At 37.3% G+C, this 25748-nt stretch overlaps 1 protein-coding gene across 1 annotated transcript in view; it reads right to left on the bottom strand.

Annotated features, from left to right (window-relative positions):
• Atg1 (serine/threonine-protein kinase unc-51-like protein Atg1) overlaps positions 1-25748 on the bottom strand; it is a 153689-nt gene that overhangs the window by 40546 nt on the left and 87395 nt on the right. The window contains exons 9-10 of the mRNA XM_089095393.1: positions 23979-24183; positions 5186-5375 (exon numbers count right to left, since the gene is read on the bottom strand). Coding sequence (XP_088951519.1) covers positions 5186-5375; positions 23979-24183 — 395 coding nt within the window. The remainder of the gene's footprint in view (positions 1-5185; positions 5376-23978; positions 24184-25748) is intronic.

Here is a 25748-nt window from a genome sequence, read left to right as displayed (position 1 = left end):
CACATCGTGTCGATGTTTTGCTGTATAGTGTTTGATTAGTGCCCTTTCATATCGACTTAAAATAGGAAAGAGAAAGTCGACAGACACACCGTGTCGACGTTTTGCTGTTTAGTGTTTGATTAGTGCCTTTTCATATCGACTTAAAATAGGAAAGAGAAAGTAGACAGACACACTGTGTTGACGTTGTGCTGTATAGTGTTTGATTAGTGCCCTTTCATATCGACTTAAAATACGAAAGAGAAAGTCGACAGACACGCCGTGTCAACGTTTTGCTGTTTAGTGTTTGATTAGTGCCCTTTCATATCGACTTAAAATAGGAAATAGAAAGTTGACAGACACATCGTGTCGATGTTTTGCTGTATAGTGTTTGATTAGTGCCCTTTCATATCGACTTAAAATAGGAAAGAGAAAGTCGACAGACAAACCGTGTCGACGTTTTGCTGTTTAGTGTTTGATTAGTGCCCTTTCATATCGACTTAAAATAGGAAAGAGAAAGTCGACAGACACACTGTGTTGACGTTGTGCTGTATAGTGTTTGATTAGTGCCCTTTCATATCGACTTAAAATAGGAAATCGAACACTTTTTAGGAGTTAGTTTCAAATATAATGCTGCAATATTGTTTATTTTGAATTAGCCAACTGTCAGCTTTTATTTCGTTTATTATTTAATCCTAATGCTTCTTAAATGACTGAACACAAACCAATCATTATTATTTCTTTAAACAAATGCAATTAATTCACTTTCCATTTCGAATTTGACCCTTGAATTTATGTAAAAAAGGAGAACAGAGGACCTTTTTTCTGTCGTCAAAAGACGACGAAAAGCCGAAATGATTTCAATATATGGTTCTTCCTTGTTAGCTAGTACACACTCAAGAATTGAAGTTGTGTTAATCATAACGAAATATACCAAAATAAGATGAAAATATAATAGTTTAGTAACAAAATTATGGAAACTACAACAAAGAATTATGGAAGGGGGGCCGCCCAGAACGCATTATATTAAAAACGTAACCTAAACTAACCTTATCCAAAATACCAACTAAATATTTAATTAAAATATTGCTACAATGTAGTTTTCCACCGAGTCGAAGCTAATTGTCTGGTATAAAGACCGTGAAAAACTGGTTATTGTTCGATCTTAACGATACATATCCTGGAGTGTGTACTAGCTAACAAGGAAGTACCCAACATTTTACACATCGAAAACCGCCTTGCCAAAAGAATCTAACAAAGCGGCAAAATTTCTTATCGTGCCAACAGAGATGCCAGTTCAAATGCGGTTTTTTTGGGGTACGAAGTTTGTTTTTTAAGATGTTCAAAACCATTAAACATAAATTAACACATACTAGGTTTTTTACAATTTATTTAGAGATTCAACATATTTTTTCTATTAAATTTGAAAAACCAACTCATGTTGTGCTATTATATTGTTGTGTTTATACGAGTACTGTCGTGCAACCAATATCGAGGTCAACGCAGTTGCTTTTTTGTTCGGTAGTAGCATCACAAAACACCCCGTATATCTTTTTTGACTACTTCGTAAAGGAGGGATTGTCGTAAAAAAAAAAAAAATAAGGCGGGGGCTCGTTCGATTAGAAATATAGAAAGTTTTAGTGGCCTTTTTAAGAACCAAAAGAGATAGGAGGACACTGAGCCTCCCCTACAGTTTCACCTCCATGGCACTGCCGCAATCCTCTGTGGCACTGATTCAAAATTTTCTAATAACCACTTCACTCAGGGTTTTCAAATAGTCCAAATAATATGCATTCAAGAGGGACACAGCCGACACGGCATCAGGGGCAAGGAACCCAAATTATCCAATCTGTGTATTCTTCATAAGAAAATTTTAGGAGTAAAAGTGAATACTTACACCTTGTTAGTACAGGGGTCACAGATTGGATGTAAAAGTTGTACTTATGATCCCTCCGATCCCTCATTCCCAACAAAAGCTTGTTGTTTTTTTAGCAGAAAGGTAGACATGATGCACCTAGTTTAAACCAGAATCAAGCATGGATTTTCAATCTCGGTATTAAAAAAAAAAGAGTTCGCATGATCTGTACTAAAATGAGCTGTTCTAACTCGGCGTAAAAAGTCCTCATTGCGACAAAAAATGAGCTGTCCTGATTCACTGCAGAAACTAGCTACGTTTTAATTTCGGTACAAAAACTGTCCTGACTCTGTGTAAAAACAATCTAAGTCATGAATCAGAGCAATTCAAGAGCTGCGGAAGGACTTGATGGACATCAGAAAGATAGGTATGTCGCATCTTGTTTGAATTTGAGTCATAAGGATTTTCTATCTCAGTGCGCCGCCAATGTGCGCCGCAACTTCAACTAGCCACCAATTCCACCGCGAACTTTTTAACGGAAGGATAAAGACATTACACATTGTCTGAATCGGAATCAGGCTAGAATTTCTAATCCGTATAAAGTAGGGGATTAAAATTATACTCTAACTACTCAAGCTTTCCCCGTCATCATTTTAGCTGGTAGATAAGCAAAATGTCACTTATTTTTAAAAATCGGACTCGCGCAAGCATATATAAGTGCCGAGTGCAGAAGGGCTAGAGGCCCCTCCAGCCCCCAAGCTCCTCACCCCAGTACATTTTTAGGAGGAGTGCCCATGTTGCACCTTGTGTGAACGAAAATCCAACAACGATTTTCAATTCGAGTGACTAGAAGCACAGAGTCAGTCGCGTTTCAGCACTCAGCCAGTAAAGAAGTACTGCCGATTCAATTCTGTGAATAATTGTAGTTACGATTCAAGGCTTTAATTTGAATATTTAGAAGGTGTTTATTGGAAAGTGGGGGGAATTAAAAAGCCCCTCTTGCGTTTAAGTCTTTGTTTAGGGACTTTATTCAGTTTCGTAATGGCTTCCCCATTTAATCAGTTCAAGACAGGTGGCATACCTTTAGCACGATTTGTGGGCTATCCCCTCTGGCCAATCAGGATTATTGAGACGGAAAGTGGGAGGAATTAAAAATCCCCCCTTGCGTTTAAGTCTTTGTTTAGGGCCTTTATTCAGTTTCGTAATGGCTTCCCCATTTAATCAGTTAAAGACAGGTGGCATACCTTTAGCACGATTTGTGGGCTACCCCCTCTGGCCAATCAGGATTATTGAGACGGTGAAGACTGCAGGGGGTTCAACGAAGTATCGGGTATTCTGTTATGGTTCACAAGATCAGCAACTCATCGTAAAGGGCCAACTCGTAGATTACGAGAGTAACAAAGAGGAGGCATCCAAGAAAATCACGAAAGGAGTAAAGAAAGCGTTCGAAGAATTTCGATCTTTTCCGGAAATTTATCTTGATGTATCGAAAAAAGCTAAAAATCAAAGTGGCACAGATAAGGCTGGACCTGCCAGCAGCGCTTCTGTTGATGTGAGTGGACTTCGAGCTCAATTGGTAGCCTCTGAGCAGGAAATCTCTCAAATGAAAGAAAACCTTAGGAAGGATATTCAGCGCAAGGAACAGGAAAAATCAAATGAACGAGGGGGTGGTAACTTTCCGACAGAAATTATTGTCTCTGAGATCTGTGATGCAATCACTGTGGAATATAAATTTTTATTTTCTGGAAAAATCACTCAAAGGAATCAAGCATCAGATTGATTTACTTGAAGATAAAGTACATAGTTTAAAAAATAAACTGGACGATTTCGAACAAGAGGGGAAACTGGATTCGCTTCTATTTTATGGGGTCAACCAGCCCGCTACGGTCAACATAAACAGTGCCACGGGGAGTGTGATCCGCGAAAAAAAATGAGGCTTGTAAATATTGCCGACTCAGACATTTTTAGTGTACATAGACTGAGCCTGAATAAAAACCCGGCAAGCAGACCTGACAGAGTAGTGCCTGTTATAGTGTTGAGCTAGGCTTAGCTTTGAGCTAAGCTGTTAGGCTTAGCTCAAAGCTAAGCCTAAACTTGCGAAAAGCGGGATCTTTGTGTTCGAAAACCTTACGCGCAAGAAGCGCGATATTCTACCCCTATGCTTGCTTTTTAAAAGCCAGAATATAATTTGTACTTTACTGAAAAAAATTCTTTTAAATGTTTTCATTTTTATAACTTTCAGTAAAGCACAAATTATATTCTGGTTTTTAGAAAGCGTAGGGGTTTAGAACCCTACTCATATTAATTTCTGCTCGTTTTGAGTTTGACTCTGTTATTTATTTTAATTTCTGTTTATTTCAGGTTTCACATGTTTATTGATACTGATTTGTGGTAGTTGTATGCTTGGTATATTATTTGATTCTATTTTTGTTCATTTTTGGTTTAATGGAGTTCTTTACTTTTTTTTGAAAACATTTGAAAATTTAGTGGAAAAAGTTTGTAATTAATGTTAGGAAAGAACATTGAAAGGTAAATCCAATGCTACATTTCTTTTTTTTATATCTGATTTACGCCCTATAAGCTAAAACAACTAGTGATTGCCTGCGTTATATCTACCCGAACTATCAAAAGACAAATACTAATCTTATCCTACCAGCCACGTGAGGTTACACAATGAGTAGCTTAAGACAATATTTCTCAAGAGTACTCATGCAAGAAGAGTCTAGTTGATTTCCAATCATCGGAGAGGGTATAGTCAGTTTGGTCTCTCGGCTGGGGGATGAGGTTTTTTTTTTGGGGGGGGGGGAGGGTGTGTTATAATTTTGGGCTTAGGGAAAGGGGGCAAAATACTTTTTATCCGATCCTCACAAGAGAGTATACACTACATTTTTTTCGTTTTTTATTACCGTCATCCTTCAGGTTCTTTGGCTAGTTTCCATAATAGCAGGCCAGGCTACTTATAAAGTAAAATCATCCCTAAATCAAATAAGAAACCAATTACAAGCGAGATTAGGCTCAATATGTTTTTCTCGAGTTTCATCTAGCCATCAAGGCTCAATCGTTAATTGTTTTTCACATTGCAGGTACTTCCCGCTTCTCAGTTGTCTAAAAACAGCTTCCGATTGAACATTTGATAAGAAGAGACAATATTTCGGGTAGAAACTTTCCAACGCGCTATCGATATCCCCTCCCCACTCCAAAATTTGCCAACTCATGAAGTAAAACTTGAAACCGGTGAAATTTACAAAATGAGTGAAACTGAGACGGTCTTCAATCTCAGTTCCCCTAAGAACAACGGCTATTTAATTTATCTAAAGAAGGATAAAAATAGCAACAAAATTAACAAAATGATACCTTTAGGAAAGCGCTACGCTGAGATGGCACTGGCAAAGGTTCTGGCAGCTCTTTTGATTCTCTAATAGGCTCACGGGAGTCAAAATTCAAAGCTCGTGTGGGACTGCTGAGTGTATTGGACGTACCGCTTGTGCTCTGTCGTCGGAGCAACTCTTGTGCTAATGGTGATGTCCTTCTTGGTGAGCCAGTCCTAGCAGACAAAAAAATTATTAGGTAGAATCATCCTTTATACATGAAGCAAGTGCTAATATGTCTGTATTGATATCTTATTTGAGCAATGATTTTACCATTCAATGGAATATTTAACCAGGCCTTTCAAGTCAGCCACTGTTTTTTTCGCAAGCCACAAGCTTAACACTTTTTGTTAACAATATTTAATTTATAGGTGCAAGCAAAATGAGACCAAGCAATTTTTTATAGTTCCTAATATAAGCTCTAAAGGGGGAGACATAAGACTCCGCGCTTAAGTTCTAAAAACTACACGTTTGTGAGTCAAAACTCAAGGTATACTATGGAAAGTTAGCAAAACTTTGAAAAATAAGTTCGGCTCTCTGATTTTGCAAGGTTTTATTTTCTTTAAAAAACGTAAACACTCCCAATTTGCCGTATTTGAAAACCCAGAAGTACAGGTTTTTGGACAACAGAGCGAAGAACTGTCAAAAATCATGGTTTACCAGGGGTTGTACATATTTCTTTCTTTTTTTGAGGGACATCAAAATCTTCACAAAAATCTTCATGAGAAATATCACCTGATAGCATTTCTAGGGCAGTTGTGCAGGGATAGGGGGCGGAGCTTAGAACTCGTCAAAATCCCAATATCTTCAGTCTTTTTCTATTTTATTTTCCTTTTTTTCTTTGCAGAACCCACCTTGTTTTCGTTTTTGGTATTTTCCAAATTTGTGTCCGCTTCCCACCAAGATAACGCAGGAGCCTGAGTCGCATTTGCGCTCATTAGTATTTCTTGTCTTATTGTGCCTCAGCAGCTTTTATTCAATGCTTCATTCAACTTCTTCTTTTATAAGTCTTGCTTTTCTAGCTAATATTTTCAGCACGACATTCAGTTTCTTTTTTTTGCTGGTCAAATTGCATGCATATCCAGCCAGACAAACTATTGAAATTCATTAATCCCTTTGATAGTGACCTGTTGCATGTCGAAAAGGCCGACGACCATGACGAAGAATAATTTACCAGAGACAAGCCAAACAATTTTTAACTCGTCCTACCTCAAGATTCCTTGTCGAACTACCAAATTCCGTTATTTTGATGATTTCTCTCATATTGCAAGCCGGGCTTAAGGTCATGACCGATGGCGAAAATTTTCAAGAAAAAAAAACAGTTTACCCCAACCATTCTGGCTCAGACGGATGTGACAAACCAGGCAATCCACCAATCCGTTCATTCCGTTCACTATTACATTATTACACTACTCATTACTTTCAGTTGAAGAAACTTCTTCTTTTATTTAATACATAGAGCGGGAGAGGGGTCTTTTGCCCTTTGATAGCTTTCTACCTTTAAATAGGTAGAAATTCCGTTCGAATTTCCAAATTTCCGTTCGAGTCACCCCTCTCCAAAGTTTACAAGACCATCCACACACAAAAAGTTGGTCAGGAAAAACAAATCATACTTGGAAGACATGTCACTTACTCATACCTCTCCTCCTCTTCTACGAATATACCTGACCATACGAGTCTCTTATTTTATTTTTTTTTGAAAGACCATAAAATTGGCAACGTAACATTACTTTTAGTAGAGAACACAGACATTATCAAAATGACTTTTTTTTAGCATAGCCTACCCTTCACCCCGAGAGTGCCACCAGTGTGTTTCCTGGCGGGGGGCAAGTGCCACAAGGAGCTTTGCTTTGCTAATATTCACATGACGGCAAAAAAAATAGTTTTTTGTTGTTTATGACAAAGAGGGACAGAGAGTCTCTTACCCTTTAATTACTTTCTACCTTTAAATAGGGCATTAGAACTTTGAATTTCCGTTCGATTCTACCCTCTCCAAAGTTTACAAAACCATCCACACACAAAAAGTCAGCCAGGAAAAACAAATCATACAAGGCAAACATGTCACTCGCTGATACCCATCCCCATTCGCTACGTGTATACCTGACCAGACGAGTCTTGATTTTTTTTTTTTTTTTTTGAAAGACCGTAAAATTGGACCGTAAAATTGACGTTTTTTCTAGCATAGCCTACCCTTCACTCCGAAAGTGCCACGAGCGAATTTCCTGAGGGGCAAGCACCACCCGGGTGAATGACCCATTGAATTTCCTAGGAGGGGGCAAGAGTAGAGGACTAAGTACCATTTTGCTGGGACGGATAGGAATTACCATGCTATTTGCACAGACGTATAGGAAAAACATTTCCAGAGCATGTACTTATGGATTTGCTTGCCTTATGTTCCTTGGCGTCTTTCCAGAGCATGTACTTATGGATTTGGGTGGATTATGTTCCTTCCTATGCCATTCTAAGGGTTTATGTTCCTTCCTATGCTATTCTAAGGGTTTATGTTCCCTCCCATGCTATTCTAAGGGTTTATGTTCCCTCCCATGCTATTCTATAGCGCTATGCTCCTTCCTATGCTATTCTAAGGGTTTATGTTCCGTCCCATGCTATTCTATACCGCTATGCTCTTTCCTATGCTATTCTAGGAGTGTACGTTCCCTCCCATGCTATTCTATAGCGCTATGTTCCTTCCTATGTTATTCTATGGGACCTCTACACGTGATTAAACACGTTTTGAAACTACATGCTATTTGCTTATGTCCCCTTGGTACCTTTCCAAACGAGCGGGGATTCCCCACTGGTTCCTACACATTGCAAAAAGTGAGCAGTACGAACGGGGATTCCCCACACAAGTTTGTTTCAACTTCACGTTTTCAACCAGACTGTTTTTGTTTTTTTAGACAACACCCATTTTTTTGGGCCAATCAGAGACAGCGAAGGTTGCTCAATATACGATAACTTGACTGGTTATTGGTTACAAATAAAAGGAGTGATTTTCATAGAAAAAATTCTGATTAGTCTGAAGTTGCTTGTGAGAGTGTTAGGGCTATAAAAAAAAAAAAAAAAAAAAAAGAAGATAGATTTGAGAAAGAGCGAATCATGGGGAATCTAGTGCTTATGGAAAAACGTTTGATTCTAGATGATGATTTTCTTGAGTTGTCAATTCAAAGAAAGATATTTTCTCAGGGAATGCTTGTCGATATAATGAAAAGTTATTCTCCATCATTAGACTATCGCATGAAGCTTCTACGTCGTGGTCCAAATGCATTTACACAATTTATTGATATATTAATCACGACACGACAAAATGATATTGTGGATGTGCTTTTACACACCGGTTTAGAAATTTAGAACTTTTTTCTCATGAGAAAGATGGAGTTAAAGGATGATTTACTCCTCTCTCTCTCTATCCCAGTCAATTTGTTGTTGTTGGTAGCTCAGATTCATTGTGGCGGTGAGAGTGTCAACACATGAAAAAATATTCCATACATGTCCACTCTGCATGTACACACTGGGCAGCTGGTCATCATGTGAGAATTGTAGAATGATTGATGAGTATGATGAAAAGTGTAGATTATGCAACCCGTGTAAATTACATAGAGGATATGCTGTACAAATTAAAGGTTGTAATTCCTGTCTTGAAGAGGTGCGAGACTCTCATCCTAGAGGGCACCTATGCTCTAATTGCCACTACGATAAATGCAACCAGTGGGAGAATACATATTCTGGTATGAATGGAAAGAATCGTAAGCGTGATTTTAGTTTATTGCGAAGAGATTGGTATCGTCGTGGTTTTAGACTGTTCTGGGAGGAGGAACCGGGTCAGCCATTCAACTGTTGGAACAACAAAAGACTATGATTTTTACTTCATCGTTTTGAAAACAATGAATACTATGACTATAAGCCCACTGATTTTTATTAAGCTGTGACGGAATGTGATTCGCCACTTTAGGACACTGTTTGTGACATTACTTCAAATAAGCAAATTGAAACATCTGAATTCTATAGAATGAATGAGAATAGTATCATTGATTATTTTAAAAGAGATATGACAAGAGTGAATTTACACTCTACTGTAGAAAATGCGACCCTGACATTGCAGTACATCAGGATCAGTATACTGTGAATTCGGATAATCTACCTGCAATAGTTGTTATCGAAAAATACATAGTAGAAGATGAAATCTAAAGATTAGGAAAGTCGTTTTATCATGTACACACATTATTTTTAATAATAAACAATTTCACATACATTTGTAGAACATTTTGTTCGTAGAGCACTAAAATCTCAATATTGAGAATGCTAATAAGTATATTTTCCACCAGAAAGTCGTTCAATCGAGGTATGTCAACGTAGATGTTGAGAAACTACTTGTAGGTATAGCCACGGCATCCGAACATGAAAAAGAGTAGTGCATGAAAGCCACATGTCTTAGTCGTTAAATCCTGTACTCTTCGTTGATTTTGAATAATAGTTTTCCCACTGCTTTCAATAAAGTTGCTGATGTATGGAGTGTAGAATTTATACGATAAGCTAAGAATATAAAAAAATTCAATATTCTTTGCTGTTTGAAAGATGCATAGCCAATCGCCTGTCTTCAAAGTCGATGGACTGCTATTAGCAATGATTAGGGTATTGTTAACGCTTGGAATTTTTTCAATGAAGTCCGATGGTATGCAATAGGACTTGTACTGGGACATGTATGGATCCATACTAAATACGTTGATTATTTGGGTTTGTGTTCATGGTGCTAGGTCTAGTAGAACACTGTCGTCGGGTGTGATTTCCCAATAGGTTTCAAATTGACTCAATGATATTAGCGTGATACTCTCAGTCAAAGCATCGGCAAATGTACACTCTAAACGTACATTCCCTGTTCGTAATATGCTCATATCCTGAGTCTCCGACAAGTCCAATACAAGTACACCCTGATTTTTTGAAAAGATTGAATCGGTTATTCCATTTTCAAATAGTTGGGAGTCATGATCAAGGGATTACATGGTCAACTAGTACAGAGTTCTAAAGGCGTTCTCTTCAAATGATAGAGTGTACAGTGGAATACCACTCACGTTGCACACCAGGCTAGATAGACCAAAAAAATTAAAATAATGGGGGAATTCAGATTTAATTGCCCAACCAGATGATACTCCTGGCTCACTGCAGTAGTCAACTCACCGTCAGTATCAACACCTGATCGATATTCACAACCCAGTGATTGTCCTCTCAACTCCTTGTATGCCTTTGGTGTCATCATCATAAATTGTATGAAGCTTGCATAGTTGAATAAATTATTACAAGTGCTCCTCAATGTACCATTAATAAACACATTAATTTGTTTGAAGAGGTTGTGTAGAATACAGTTTTCGTATGAGAGACTGTCGGCAACAGTTGGATTTGTATTATCTGACTTTTTCTTCACCGCAACATTTAAATAAATAAATGTTTATGACAAATCAATGAAACAGTCTTCATTGCAAAATATTTGAAAGTGTTTATTCTCCAAGAGGGGTTGTTGAGGATAAAATTGTTCATAGTAACCATACGTGACACTGACATCAACATTTTCAGCATTGAACAGATTCAATGAGAAACTGATTCATGGATGCGATTCCTTGTGGGGGAGATAAGTCATCTTAAGAGAAAAAATCCTTTCCTTATCTAACAATCTTTGTCTTCTTCTTCTTCTTCTGCTTATTGGTCTTCCTTGCTTTATTCTTCAAAGTCCTTGTTGATGTCCTTCGCTTCCCACCTGGTTGGTGACTGATGAGCGAATGATGCGAAAGCATCCTTTTCAGTCCCTCCCCATTTTGTCGAGATTTTAGTTGCTCGCCAACGGCTCTTGCTCAAGATATAATATTTTCCTTAATAATCTCTTTGAAACTCCTGCCCGACCCCCAGTCCTGTAGTGTTGAGGCAGCAAAATTTGATGCAGCAGATACAAGATAATTTCTGGCAAGGGGTAGTGCAGAACTAAATAGCCTAGCAAACCAGCTACCAAGACCATAGCCAGACATTGTAGTACGCCCCTTGTCGTAGTCCAATCCATTGCCTATTTGACGTGGACTCAGAGCACCAACATAGCAATCGATATCGGGACAGCCAAATGGAATTCTTCTATTGTTCATTTTAGTTGATTGTGTCGTCGACAATGGGTTGAAAATGACATGTAATCACTGCTAAGCCTTTTGTTACTGCTAGAGGATCACCCAATTCACTTCTTAGTGTTAACTGACAGAGTTCCAAATACGAAGTGTTTACTGGAACATACTAAAGATGCTTTATATTATAGTGATGAACAAGTTCATGGGATGTTTTTCGTTCAAGAACACTTAGGAGGGGGACATTTGAATTACCAACTCTCGATGTTTCCACAAAAGATGCATAGAGAAATATGCAAGAGTCCGAGGCAAAACCAGGTAGATAATTAGCAAAAATAACTTGATCCATCCCGTAAACGGTGCTAGCATTTTTCCCATTGATCATATTCTGTTTAAAGCCAAGAACGTCTCTAAGATTATCCTTGAGAATAATTATTTTACTGTCAACAGGTGATGTAATATAAATCCTATCGTGTTCCATTGAATAATTAAAATGGAATGTACCATTCCTACGATATGAGATTTTTCTATTGAGTGTACGAAAAAATCTGCCGTACCATTATATTCAATATATTTCAATTTGAAATGTGAATATTCGCTAGATTTAAGTGCTTCAACCCATTCATAGTCGAAAAAGAGTGACCAATCGAATGGTGTAACTTTTATATCATACAAACGATCCTTTCTCAGGATGTCATAGGTATTTTTGAGAATACAATCGACAAGAGCCACTTCATACGCACCATCAAATTTGATGGCGGTGGAGAGTTTTGTCCAAAAATCACTAGTTTTATTCAAGTCGATGTAGAGAGGATAGGAAACGTTGGACATAAAAGTTACAAAGAAATCATTGGGCATTGTCAATATCTTCAACACTGATCCAAGAATCAAAATCTGAGTTGTATCCTAGCCACCGAACAAGTAACTGTTTCTTAGCCCTGTGATTACGAGTCTTTAATATCTTTTCAATTTGATAGATTTCACTATTATTTTTAACTTTTTGTAGTTCATAGTCATAAAAGCCGCCGACAATTTTTTCATCTTTGGTATCACGCAAACGATAAGTTATGGGTTTAGTGTCTAGGATTTTTGCCACTTTAAAAAGTTCTGTGGACCCCAAGTAATTACCCTTTTCAAAAACATTAGTTGTTCTATTAATTCGAACAGTATCGCCAACATCGAATTTATTCTTCTTGAGACACTCGTTTCATTGGAATATTGTTTAAGAAAGGTATCAATTGTATCATGATCAGAATGATGAACTTTCATTGGGTTTGAGTTGGACATTGATCGATGAGGTGGTTGATTACAAATCAACATGATTTTAATTAAATCATGAATAAAAGCAGATGTATATTTCAATGTGCAATATATAAAAATTAAAATTCGAATAATTTTAATGAATCTTTCCACAAGTGCGACTTTTATAGGACAATAATAGTTATAGCGCAGTTTATTATATTTTGCTGTTACTTATGCAACACGGGGATTAGCAAATTCACTACCGCGATCTGTTTGAATTTTTTATACAAGCCCTGTTCGAGAATACTTTCAACGGCTGGACCAACTTCAACACCTCTCCTTGACCGAAATGGAATGGCATATGCATAGCGACTATAAACACTGATTGCAAGTAGACTGTACTTGTAGGGTGTATTGTGACGTCTTTGAATCTCATCTATTTAGGAGATCTGCTTGCATTATATGCAAGGGGAAAAAGGCTTTAGTTTTTCGATATTGATTAGCACGAAGCCTATGATTTCTATGCAGAGTGTAACTTGATTCATTTTGTAGATAGTCTTGTACTTTTAGCGTGAACACCAGTGAATTTGGAAAGAGTGGTGGGGGAACTTAAACTCCCCACTTGATCATAATTTTCATAAACACGTTTCAGAACTTCAACCATTTTGAATGTAAACATGTAGTGTAACGCCCGCTACCCATTTATATACTGGTGGTCGGTGGTAGTGGTGGTGGTGACGTTGACTTGATACGTCTTCGCTTTTGTCTAGCTATCAATGGTGTGCTACTGCTCGTCCTTATTGTCAAGTTTCCACTAGGTGTGCTAGTATTTTCCAAAATTGATTAGAAATCTTCTTCTTCTTCTTCATGTTCATATTTTAATGGTGTTGACAATGGTGCATTTTCATTTAATTTGTTTAGAATTTTCCAATTGCTAATAAGGCTTTTGGGAAAGTTTAATGTATTTGGAAAGGTGTATAGATGAGTGTCAAATGATAAAAGTCCTTTACGAGTTGTAACCATATCATAGATTAAATCAAGTAGATTATAGCTCTTGCCTTGAATTATAATCTCTTTCCCATTGCTATCAACTTGAATATGATCTTAACCGCTTTCCATGAGATAAGTTAGGAGTCGTGTAATTTTTTCACGATATTATTTGGCCATTATATTTACAATTTTCGATAAAATTTATTACAATTACTCTTTCTTCAATTTTTTTCCAGCAGCAACAGAAGAATCTAAAGAAGATGTTTTTTTTTTCTGATCAATACCAATGGCCTTTACACGATAGGGCTTATGTTTTTCCACTCGACAAAGTGCATCCTGGAAGTGAAAGTAGTTTTTTATCATCCTTGATATTTTCATTATCAATGAATTTACTCAGATTTTTCTGAAAGTGTTCCACGGGTGAGAGAGTGAGTTCTATTGGAGTCAATTTATAGGGTTTTGCCATTCTCTCTAGAGAAAACTGTTTACAAGTCCTGCAATTATTGGCAGTAAAAGCGTGAAAAATCTACTGCCCGCCTGAAGAAGTCGTTTCTTTTTAAAATCTTTCCTTTCTTTTTACAGGCTTTTGTACTTATAATGGAACGAATTCGTTTTGTCTGTTGCTTAACTACTTCTGGCAGTTAAACATTGCCCTCAGTTAATTGTATACCAAGCTCAACTATTTGATTAATGAAATCATTGTCAATACTGTGTTTGAGTATGGCTTTCCCAAGTGGGGGTTTTGAAGTGGTTAGAACTGAAAATAAATGTCTATTTTCATTTAGTTTCTTCAGTGTCAGGATAGCAACTTTTTGGTCTTTTTACTATTCACAGGGATATATACTTTAAATTCACTGTCAAAAATATCTGTGACTACACGCAGATCCTCGGGTGTATTTTGATTAAGATATAATAGTATATAGCCGTAGGGTTCATTAGTTGCCTGATTGTACTCTGAGACCAAAAATTTGGGGGCACCTGGATAGATTTGTTTATTGAGAGTTATTAGCGAGCTAGAATCACGAACAACTCTGTAGATGATATATTAGGTGCAGTTCAATGCAAGTGTTTTCATACATTTGCTCTGATGAAAGAGGTTGTGTAGAACCAGAGCAACGGAAATCTGTTCATGATGAGAGCGAATGCTGAACAATTGCAGCATTTCCTGGGACATTGTTCAATAGATTCTGCCAATATTCAATAGATCGTCAATAATCAGCCAAGAGTTTGGTTCAATAATACTGAAAACATCAAGTCCCTGTATGAATTGTATCTGCACCAATCCCGCTGTGCCAATTGCTTTTATTTTATGGTATGACTACTGCCAAATACTGTAACAATATTAGATTTTTTTCGGCTTTTCCAGAAACATTTTATCGCAATTTTTAATTATTTTAGTTAAGAGTGTTGTTTTGCCTGACATTGACGGGCCACACAGAAACGATCTGAATGGTGTTTTAAATTGATACATGTTCCCTTCAACAGTTCACCTAGACAACTAACTGTAGACTATAGTTGTCTAATGACTAAATAATTTCCCTATTACTAGTCCGTTCAAGAATAATGAGAACAAAATCAATAAAGAATCATATTTCTTGTATTATAAACAGCACTTTACAGAAAACAAAGAAAAATACACTTTTTAAATTTATAATAAAAAAAAATGCACTAGCAAAAGCACTTTAATAAATATACTTTATTTACAAAAAATACAACATTTAATGAAAAATACACTGAATAATATCACTTTTTTTTAATTTGAATGCAACATGTATATTTACAAAAGTAAAAAAAAAATCTACTCTAAGTAAAAAAAGATAACTTTGGTAGTGGCGGCGCGCCTCCCCGCTGGCGGCTGGCCGGGCGCCCCCCCCCCGGGCCGCGAGGCCCCCCAAGGTTTTGGGAAATTTATTGGACTTTACTCAAACCGAGACTTTCCCTATGGCTAACACATTTGGTCCCAGGGGGACCAAATGTGTCCCAGGGGGAGAGTAGTCACACCGTCTTGACAAACATAGACCTTGTCGGAAATAGTTCTCATGGCAATTTTTTCTATATTTACAGTGAAGTTCCTGTAGTTGAGTGAACGAATGGCCAGCAATTTGGCTCGTGGAATTGTATTATGAACAATACGATTCCTATAGATGTCCATGTCGAAATTCTTATCTACATAGCGCGTGGGTACTCCTTTGCAACATTTTTTGATTTCCTCATCGTGTGTCTGTATAAAGTACACCTTCGGACTTACAAACATATCACGGGAAATCATGTCGCTTCCTGTTTCTGATTTAAAAAATAAAAGTTGAATTGGCACTCAACGTTTCACTAGCTCTGGGTAAAGCCCACTGCCAGTGGTGTAGTCCATCCACTAGCTGATAATTTTACCATGCGCCAAGTTATTAAGTAGGTTTGGAGTTTTTACTTTTAGCAGTAGAGAATCTGTGTCCTCGTAGCAGACCTCTACTTGCCCCTTCTCCGGCCACTGTACCCTAGCCACATTGTAGTAGAATTCCAACCTGAGCTTTTTAGAGATGTTCAAGATAGCACTGCCTGCAGCAATATTTTTATTCAGGACAATTCTCCTTTTTTTCCTATTCAATAGTACTATGTCCGGGGCAATGATTGTAAAGGAAGTGTAATTTTGATTTGCAATAATTCGAGCAAATTGTTTGGGATCGGTCACAACGTCACAACGATTCCTATTGCGAACACTCTCGCACATTTTACCAAAAGTCGAATTAAAAATGAGCTTATAAGTTTCTTTTTCGGCTTTTGTCTGCGCTTCAAAACGTTTATTGACAAAAGTGTCAACAAACGTTTTCAGATAGGGTTTTTTGGCTAAACTGGAGGGTTCTATGAACCTTTGTGACGTTGAAACCGTTCTTGCACATCCATTTTAAAGCCACATGATGTACAACAATATTTTTTTTTGACAGAAGGTCAGCAATAAGTTTTTGTTTTGCAGGTGACCAATGCAATCCGTCCACCTCGACTAAACGTCTGTTGCGGGGGCTCAAAGAGTCCCTAGTCACAGGTCTATTGATGCACGTAAAACAAAATCCTTTACTGAATCGTGAAGCTCAACTGGTATCTCCCCATCAATTTCAAAAAACCATCCAACCGGCCCATTCTCCTCAACACTGTCAATATTGGGGAAATGGAGAGCTTGAGGGTCGTTGAGGCATTTATAGTCATCGCAGGGTAGTGCATAACGGGACATGGCCGAGGGGAGAGATAATTCATATCAAGGAAAACTGCATTCGATTGTGACCCCGTCTTCTCTCCTGTTGGATCAGTTTCCAAGATACGATCCCCGTGAAAAACGTATCCACCCCTCATTGACCTCTGTATGAACAGGTGCTGATCGATGTCGGAGATCAGCCCGATTTTTTTCCCGCTAATTTTTAGGATGAGGTCCATTACCAGATGAGGAGATGAAAAATAATATCCTAAATCAAGATTAAATTCTCCATATATTTTGTCCGTATTTTTACACATAATGTCTAACAAAGTTAACACATCACTCGACAAATACAGCTTGCAGTAGTCAAACCCATTTTTACACCCTCCCTCTGCCCACACTTTTTTTTAGCAAAACTGTAGTCAACAGGGGTGCACCTACGATCGTGTAGACTGTCGTAAAACGATTCGATCGATGGAATAGTTTCCTCAGCGAATTTTGACATGGAACAGTAATAATTATAAAAGGAGATGCCTTCGATCCTCAACAAATAGTATAAATCATTTGGAAATTATTGGTTAAGAAGGGGGAAAGCGTTGCAGCTGTCATCTTTTTTTTGCACTTTAATTCACTCACTCAATAATTTACAAATAAAACCGTCGGAATCTAAAAAGCGAATTGTATTCGTTTACTCAACGTCGTCTTCAACATATCTCCACATAAATTCCAAAACAAGAAACTTTTCCGATGATTTAGGAATGATTTTGTAGGAAAAGCTGTCTATCACCCATGCATCATCCACTGTTCTATTTCTTTGAAGATGTGCCATTGCTGGTAGCACATACTTCAGATCGTAGTTAGAATTATGTATAAAAACCGGAAGAAAGATTTGCTGTTTAATTTTTAAATTACATGAATTGTGAGCCCATCCCCGAAAGTTACTTTTTTCCGTTGAATTGGGGTCAATAAGATGATTATGATCCCGGACAGCGTCTTTTGGGGCAAGAACACCCCTAAAAACCCAACAAATTGTCCCCTTTTCTAGTGCCAGTTGCTCCTTATCTGATAATGACATTGGGTATTTGGTGTGACGCAATCGTGAAATTGCACCGTTCGCTGTTTTTATTAAAGACACCAATAATTTCTCCATGCTACCCTCCTCCTGCATAGCCAAAAAAAACTCTTCTAACTGTATTTTATTATTGGAATTGCGACAAGCTTGTACATAGGAATGTGCAAATAGTTTGTGTTCCTTGACTAGATTTAGCATTAATGGGTCTGATATCTCCACCAGTCTTGATTCACAGACCAAACATACTTTATCAACTTGTAACAGGGAATTTTGGAAGTTTTTAAATTGTAAAGTATCTTTGCCTTCTGCCGGCATTTCTATTCTTTGATTGCCATGAATTTTATAATATCTCATGTGATCTGTGAATGTTCGCTCAGATCTAAATGGGGAAAGGTACATGGGGCAATAGTGACGAACCCCTTTCTGAACACCTTGAGATAAAAGTCGACTTATTGCCGTAACGGGGAAAAATGACCATAGGAATTTACCTCTTTGGGAGGCTCATAGATAAGCCAAACCCCATTTTTAACATTATCTACCAACGGTGTCCTAACTGAATATAAAACTCCTTTTTTATTCGGTTTCTTTCCCCCCTGTACAAATTCCGTGTCATATTGGAGAACAACCACCCCCAACCCAAGATTTTCGTTTGCTTTTTCAAATATGGTTATTTCTTTTAAGGACACCGGATACTTCCCCTCTAAATAATCAAAATTTACTTTAGGGAAATTTTCACCACCGTTACGTGCAAGTCTGTCGAGATTTTTTGATCAATCATTGTTGAATCCTCTTTCAGTGTTTTATGGGCTGCTGCTAAAAATGCATATTTAAAGCATTGCAGCCCCGTGTCAAATTTGAAACCTTGAACCCCTCCTGTAGCTGACAAATCTGGGTGGCATTTTATTTTGTTACCCCACCCTCCCTTTAAAATTTTTTTTTTAATCTATTGAGATTCAGATCCATGCTTTCAATGTATAAAATTGTGAACCCGCTTCCCCTCTTGTTGAATATGGCCAAAGTTAATGTTAATTTATTAACCAGGTTGAAAACGTTACCCTTAAATTCATTCAGACCAGGGTAAAAAGTTTGGTTACCAGTTGAAAAATGAAAATAAAAAATATCCCCAGATGTCCCCTTTCGTAAATAAACTTTTTGATTTACCGATGCCTTAATCCCCCCTGAACCCCCCCTCCCCCCAATTCTGAATCAGAATCTAAATAAGTGCTCGAATTCGGTCGATGTAGGTATGAAGAACATTTAGAGGGTCTGTTAAAATGACACCCCCGTCAACCAGGTTTTCCGCGGGGGGATTAAAATCTACCCTATGTGTTTGCAAGTGACCTAGAGCAGACTCCAACAAATGAAATTCACTTAGTTCCGGGGAGGCGGCGCTATTTTCATGTCCTGCACCTATTTGCACAGGACCCAAATCCCTAATTATAAAGTCATCGTCAAAAATATCCCCGGAAACATTAGGTCCAACAATTTGCATAAGGCTGTCCATTTCTTCCGTTGTAAATTGAAGATCCGGGGGGAAACTAAACGACGTACCTTCACTAACATCATCTAGCGAGAGGGGACAATTACCCGTGATATTTTATAGTCCTGTGCCAGGAAAGGCAGTTGTTTTCGTAGCTTTCCCCTGAAACTGAAATGAATGGTTTGAGTTTTTTTTTCTTTGAGGAAAGTTTTATCACAATTATAGCACACTTTTTTTCTTAGTCGGAATTATCAAACAAATTTTTTTTTGAGGAAAGTTTTATCACAATTATAGCACACTATTTATTTTTTTTCTTAGTCGGATTTGTATTTATCAAACAATTGTTTTTTTTTCTTAATTAGATTCGTATTTATCAAACAAATGCATAATAAATTACAAATTTTTTGCTTATAGTATTATTTATAAAACAAATGCACAATAAATTACAAATTTTTGCTTATAGCATTATTTATAAAACAAGTGCATAATAAATTACAATTTTTTTTAATAGAACACGCGCATATACACACGCGCACACACACACACAGTCACACACAAACACACAACAAAATAGTGAAAATCATTACGTTGTTATTGAATTTGCAATATTCATTATACTATCTCAATGAATTATCGAGTAGACAGAAAAATAAGCAGCGCATGCACCGCAAACACACACACACACACACACACACACACACAGACAGACACACAGACACACAGACACAGACATATACCAACATACACACACAAACACACACACTCACACACACAAACACACAAACACACACCCAAACTCCACAACTAAAAAACAAACCCAAAGACACACACACAGCCCACAACAATACAAAACAAACTCCAAACCTAACCCTCAACCCATCACAAAAAAACCCACACACACACACACACACAGTAACACACAAACACACAACAAAATAGTGAAAATCATTAAGTTGTTATTGAATTTGCAACATTTATTATACTATCTCAATGAATTATCAAGTAGACAGAAAAATAAGCAGCGCATGCACCGCTCACACACACACAAACACACAACAAAATAGTGAAAATCATTCCGTCGTTATTGAATTTGCAATATTCATTATACTATCTCAATGAATTATCGAGTAGACAGAAAAATAAACAGCGCATACACCGCTTACACACACACATACACAATAAAATAGTGAAAATCATGACATCTCTTAAAAATAGCATATTTTCAATGTGTAGTCTGTTATTTTTAAGATTTTCCGGAGCAAATGATAAAATTGAAACTGTTAAGTCTCGCATCTCTGATCGAAGCCTTTATTATGCAAATTAGAATCTGGAATTATGTCTAGCGGTACAATTCTCAGTCCTTCAAATTGACTTGGGAAAAAGAATCATTAGCGCGAAATAATATTTGAAAACTCACATTTAGATTTGCAGCTTGCATGTTGAGGGCTGTAGGGGCCAGATCATTCTCGTCTTGCATTGGTCATGAAGGACCCGGCAATGCTTGATAGGGAGTGACCTCACAATCTTGTGCAGCAGTGACGTTATGAGCAATCATCCATTCTTTTTTCAGCTTTCTACTCGGCTGCATAGGGGTTGGCACGGGTCGGTCTTGGGCAGGCAGCACCAGTCTGGAAGGGATGTGGGTGGCTCCCGATGGGCCGGCTATCTCCACTTGTTGCATTGGAGAAATGCCATTAGCTTTTGCTCTCTTTTCAGGGGGAGAGTAATTGTAGGAATTTTCCTCCTTAAAAAGAAGACAAAATTTAGTATGGAAAAACAATTCCCCTTTTTACAGAAGAAAAAATTAGTCTGCACAAAGAATCCCCTCTCCCTCCCCTTACTTTCCATGCGACGAAATAGTTTGTTTTTCACCTCACAACGAAGGTGTTAGAATTGATACATTGCTCCCCTCCTTCGCCTTGTATTTTTATAAAAACCCTCTTAATCATCAAATACACTGGAAAATAGAATATCTCGTCTAATTAGGCTAGAATACAATCTCTCTCTTTCTTCAAAGCGTTTAGAATTACACATTTCCATCCTTTGTTTTCTTAATCCAGATAAGGCGCATGCCAATGTTGTCTTGAAATCGCCCCTCATGGTAACAGAATTATAAACACAGATGGTTTTGGACCGGAAAAAGACAGCACGCTCTATTTTTGTTAATTGGAAACTGACATTTTTCGAACGAAAAGAAGTATTTCTAATGAATTAAACTTGTAAACAGAGGGCTGGGGGGGAGAAGATGTAGGTTTACATAGTGAAAAAAAGAGCGTATTTTAAGTTTTCTATCGAGTATAATCTTCATATTGTGCAGTTTGTATTGTTGGGGGGGGGGCTATGCCCCTTAATTTGAATTTACTAGTGGGGTGGTAAAATGATTTTATTTGGAAATAAATTAAGAAATTTAGTAAACTTTACTCACATTGTAAATTGATGTATCCATAGCTTCAAAGTTATTAATATTTAATGTATTATCTATGATATGTTAAATCATTATGAAAATTTAATCGTAAGGTATGACCATTTTATACAAAATCTCAAGGACGAATAAAAAATCACTCCTTTTATTTGTAACCAATCACCAGTCGGGTAAACCGTATATTGAGCAACCTCCGCTGTCTCTGATTGGCCCCTAAAAACGGATTTTGCCTCAAAAACCAGTCTGGTTGAAAAACTTGGAGTTGAAACAAACTTGTGTGGGGAACCCCGTTCATACTGCTTTTTTTTGCAATATGTAGGAACCAGTGGGGAATCCCCGCTCGTTTGGAAAGGTACCAAGGAAAAGCAAGCAAATAGCACGTAGTTTCAAAACGTGTTTTGAATTATGTGTAGAGGTCCCATAGAATAACATTGGAAGGAACATAGCGCTATAGAATAGCATGGGAGGGATCATAAACCCTTAGAATAGCATAGGAAGGAACATAGCGCTATAGAAAAGCATGGGAGGGAACATAAACCCTTAGAATAGCATGGGAGGGAACATAAACCCTTAGAATAGCATAGGAAGGAACATAAACTCCTGGAATAGCAAAGGAAGGAACATGAACTCCTGGAATAGCATAGGAAGGAACATAAACTCCTGGAATAGCATAGGAAGGAACATAAGCTCCTGGAATAGCTTATAAAGTAAAATAAACTCATGGAATGGTATAGGAAGGAGAATAAACTTCTAGAATATCATGGGAAGGAGTATAAACTCCTGGAATAGCATAGGACGGAACATAATCTCATAGACTAGCATAGGAAGGAACATAAACTCCTGGAATAGCATAGGAAGGAACATAAGCTCCAGAAATAGCATAGGAAGGAACATAAAATCCTGGAATAGCATAGGAAGGAACATAAACTCCTGAAATATCGTAGGAAGGAACATAAACTCCTGGAATAGCATAGGAAGGAATATAAACTCCTGGAATAACATAGGAAGGAACATAAGCTCCTGGAATAGCATAGGAAGGAACATAAGCCCTAAGAATAGCATAGGAAGGAACATAAACCCTTAGAATAGCATAGGAAGGAACATAATCCACCCAAATCCATAAGTACATGCTTTGGAAAGATGCCAAGGATCATAGGGCAAGAAAATACATAAGTACATGCTCTGGAAATGTTTTTCCTATACGTCTGTGCAAATAGCATGGTAATTCCTATCCGTCCCAGCAAAATGGTACTTAGTCCTCTACTGGCAAGTACCACAAGGAGCTTTGCTTTTGGTAAGATTCATACGGGAGTATTTTTCCTTTTCCTATTTTTTTACATCTTCTAATGCCTTCTTGTTTCCCAGGAGGTGGGAGGGGGAAGGGTCATATCTCAGCCAGCATTCATGGCACCCTGGGTAAATCCTATGTATATCTTAAGCTTGGATCTCGATCTGAACTCTTCCTACAAAGAAGTTTTTTTCAGTAATAGAATCCACTAAAACGCAATATTTCTTTAGTAATTTAGATAGATATACTGATATTCTCAGACATTTCTGATAAATATACTAGAGATAGAAGTAAAATTTTACAGATGGGTGATAATTGTTTTTAAAAGACATATCTGCATCAAACTAATATAAAAGAAAATTGTTATTTAGCGTACTTTAAATATTTAAATTGCGATATATTAGTAGTTTTTTTGTATATTTAATCGCTAACATACACATTTTTATTAGGTTTGGGACATTAAGAACTCCATCTACGACTGAACCCAAATAGTGTGGAAAACTAGCAAAAAAAAACAACAACACCAACGTCAATTTTCCCCGACAAGATAAAGGAATTGATTAGAAAAAAAACAAAATGAAAATGCTGCTTTGTTTTGCTTTTGTTTAACTTTGGCTCACAACTAAAAAGACAATGCAGGCAAAACAGGTGTAATATTGGTGTGCACATTTTGCTTGATTAACCATGGCTTTGACCACGACTCCATACTAAGCTATCTTATACTTTTTCATAATCAATACAATTTATTCAAAATGAGAGGTTACCAACGTTCATAAAAATTCATGTAAGACCCAATACACTTAGAACTTACCCTGATGCCAACATGCCTGTTTAAGCTCCTTTTCCGCCCTGTTCCAAAAAGAGATTCACTTTTTACTTCTTCCTATGAAATTTTAAGCACCTTCAAATCTTTTTTTATGACCCTTTTCCACCACAATCGAGCACAGCCTCGAATGGGGAACGGAGTTACGGATACGATTATACCACTGATCTTTAAATTACTTACGTATAAGCACGCGGTCTAACAGGTGACCGTTCAGGTGTTGGCGGAGTTGCAGACGCCGATGGGACTAAAACAAAATCATCAATTTCATCTGGAGATATTGGCTGTGTTTCCTTCGGAGAAGGGGTGGAAAGCTTTTCAGGGGAAAGGATAATGCTTTCCATTTCTTTTGCTATATTTTCAGTCAGTTTTCCCACCACAGCAACACCTTTGGATAACAAACAGAAGTAAATAATAATAAATAATAAAATTCCACTTTTAAACACACTACATAGACTAAGGTTATTCGAGACTATCTAAATAAGGGGTTTCCAAACAAAGATAAATGCACCTATGGGGGTGAGAGATCCAAAAGTCTCTTCAATTTAAGTTTAAACATCCCCAAGCATTCAATCTCCCAAAAATTCTCACGATCAGACTTTTTGCCCAAGAGGTCCTGAAAACCTGAGAGGAAAGCAGCCCGGGTCTAAGCGGAACTAGACGATTACCCGCTTAACATGTTTCGTAATTACAAAACCATATATATTATAATGAACATATATATTAACTTGCATAATTCCGACAATGATAAGCAAAAACTCTTATCTGATAGCCTCACAACTGTCCTACACTCAGCACTGGTAATTTATTGAAGCAAGCCGAAGCGTCTTCACATATTCTCAAATCAGAAACACTGCTTATTTCTTAAAAATTTAAAAACGTTCAAAATTTGCGCAGATATGAACTCATCATATTATGCGGTCAATCAAAGCTCGGTGTAAAATCAATAGAAACCTCGGAGGCAACGAATTCTAATGCCATCAAATTGCGCCAACAACTCAGGCAATCTTTGTTACAACAAAATCACTGTGGAGTTCCACGAAAGATTGCAAACAATAAAGAAACCTATGGAACGGATTTCCCGAGTTTGTGCAGCATGCATAAGCATTTTCGAACATAATTTTACCATTATTATCCTAGTATTTGCCAACGCAAGAGTAAAATAAAGAATTAGCCCTGGCAATACTTACTAAAAATAAATTCAAGCTAGTAGAAACATAGACCCTCTCAAAATCTAGTTACCTTCGACACAAGTCTATCCAACTACTTAGAAAAAGTAACCACAGTGTCATCGGCAAATGATGTTAGGTTACAATCCGGATGATAATACCTCATGCTATCTAAATAAGTGGATAGCCCAAGTAAATATAAATCAAGTAGATAGTTGGACAATGGACCGACCCCTTTGGCACCCCACATGACACCCGATTCGACAAAGAAAAAACTGGTCTTTTCAGTCAATGCTTTAATAAATTTCCCGAAAAATAACTTGCAAACTGCTGTAAACTTACACTTCTCCTAATATGCAGAATGTTGTTCTAAAATCTACCGTGACAAAAATTGCTTTAAATAACTAATAAATGATAGGGGAATCTGATCTTTATCGAAACAATTATTTACAAAAGCAACAAGATAAATACTATTTTAACTAGTTGAACAGAAATCCCAAAAATGAAACCCAGATGGAGTTTCACTCAGCAGACAATGTTTCGTGAGATGGTCATACGAACGTTGGTGAGTCACTTTTTCCAGTGCTTTGAAAATAATAGCAATATCAAGATTTGTCTCTAATTTTGTGTACCTGACCAGGCATTCCCTTTATTTAGCAGAAAAGCTTTGATTTGCTTTAAATCTTATGTAAAGAACCCTCTCGCCAGCAAAAAATTGATGATGTGAAGTACATATGATACAAAAGAGGCATCATTACAGTATTAAAGGCAGAAGGCTCAGATT

This window comes from Artemia sp. Qi Xiang Cuo, chromosome 10 (assembly GCF_049724085.1).
Source record: "Artemia sp. Qi Xiang Cuo chromosome 10, ASM4972408v1, whole genome shotgun sequence".
NCBI lineage: Eukaryota > Metazoa > Arthropoda > Branchiopoda > Anostraca > Artemiidae > Artemia > Artemia sp. Qi Xiang Cuo.
This window is presented reverse-complemented; position numbering and strand designations above follow the sequence as displayed.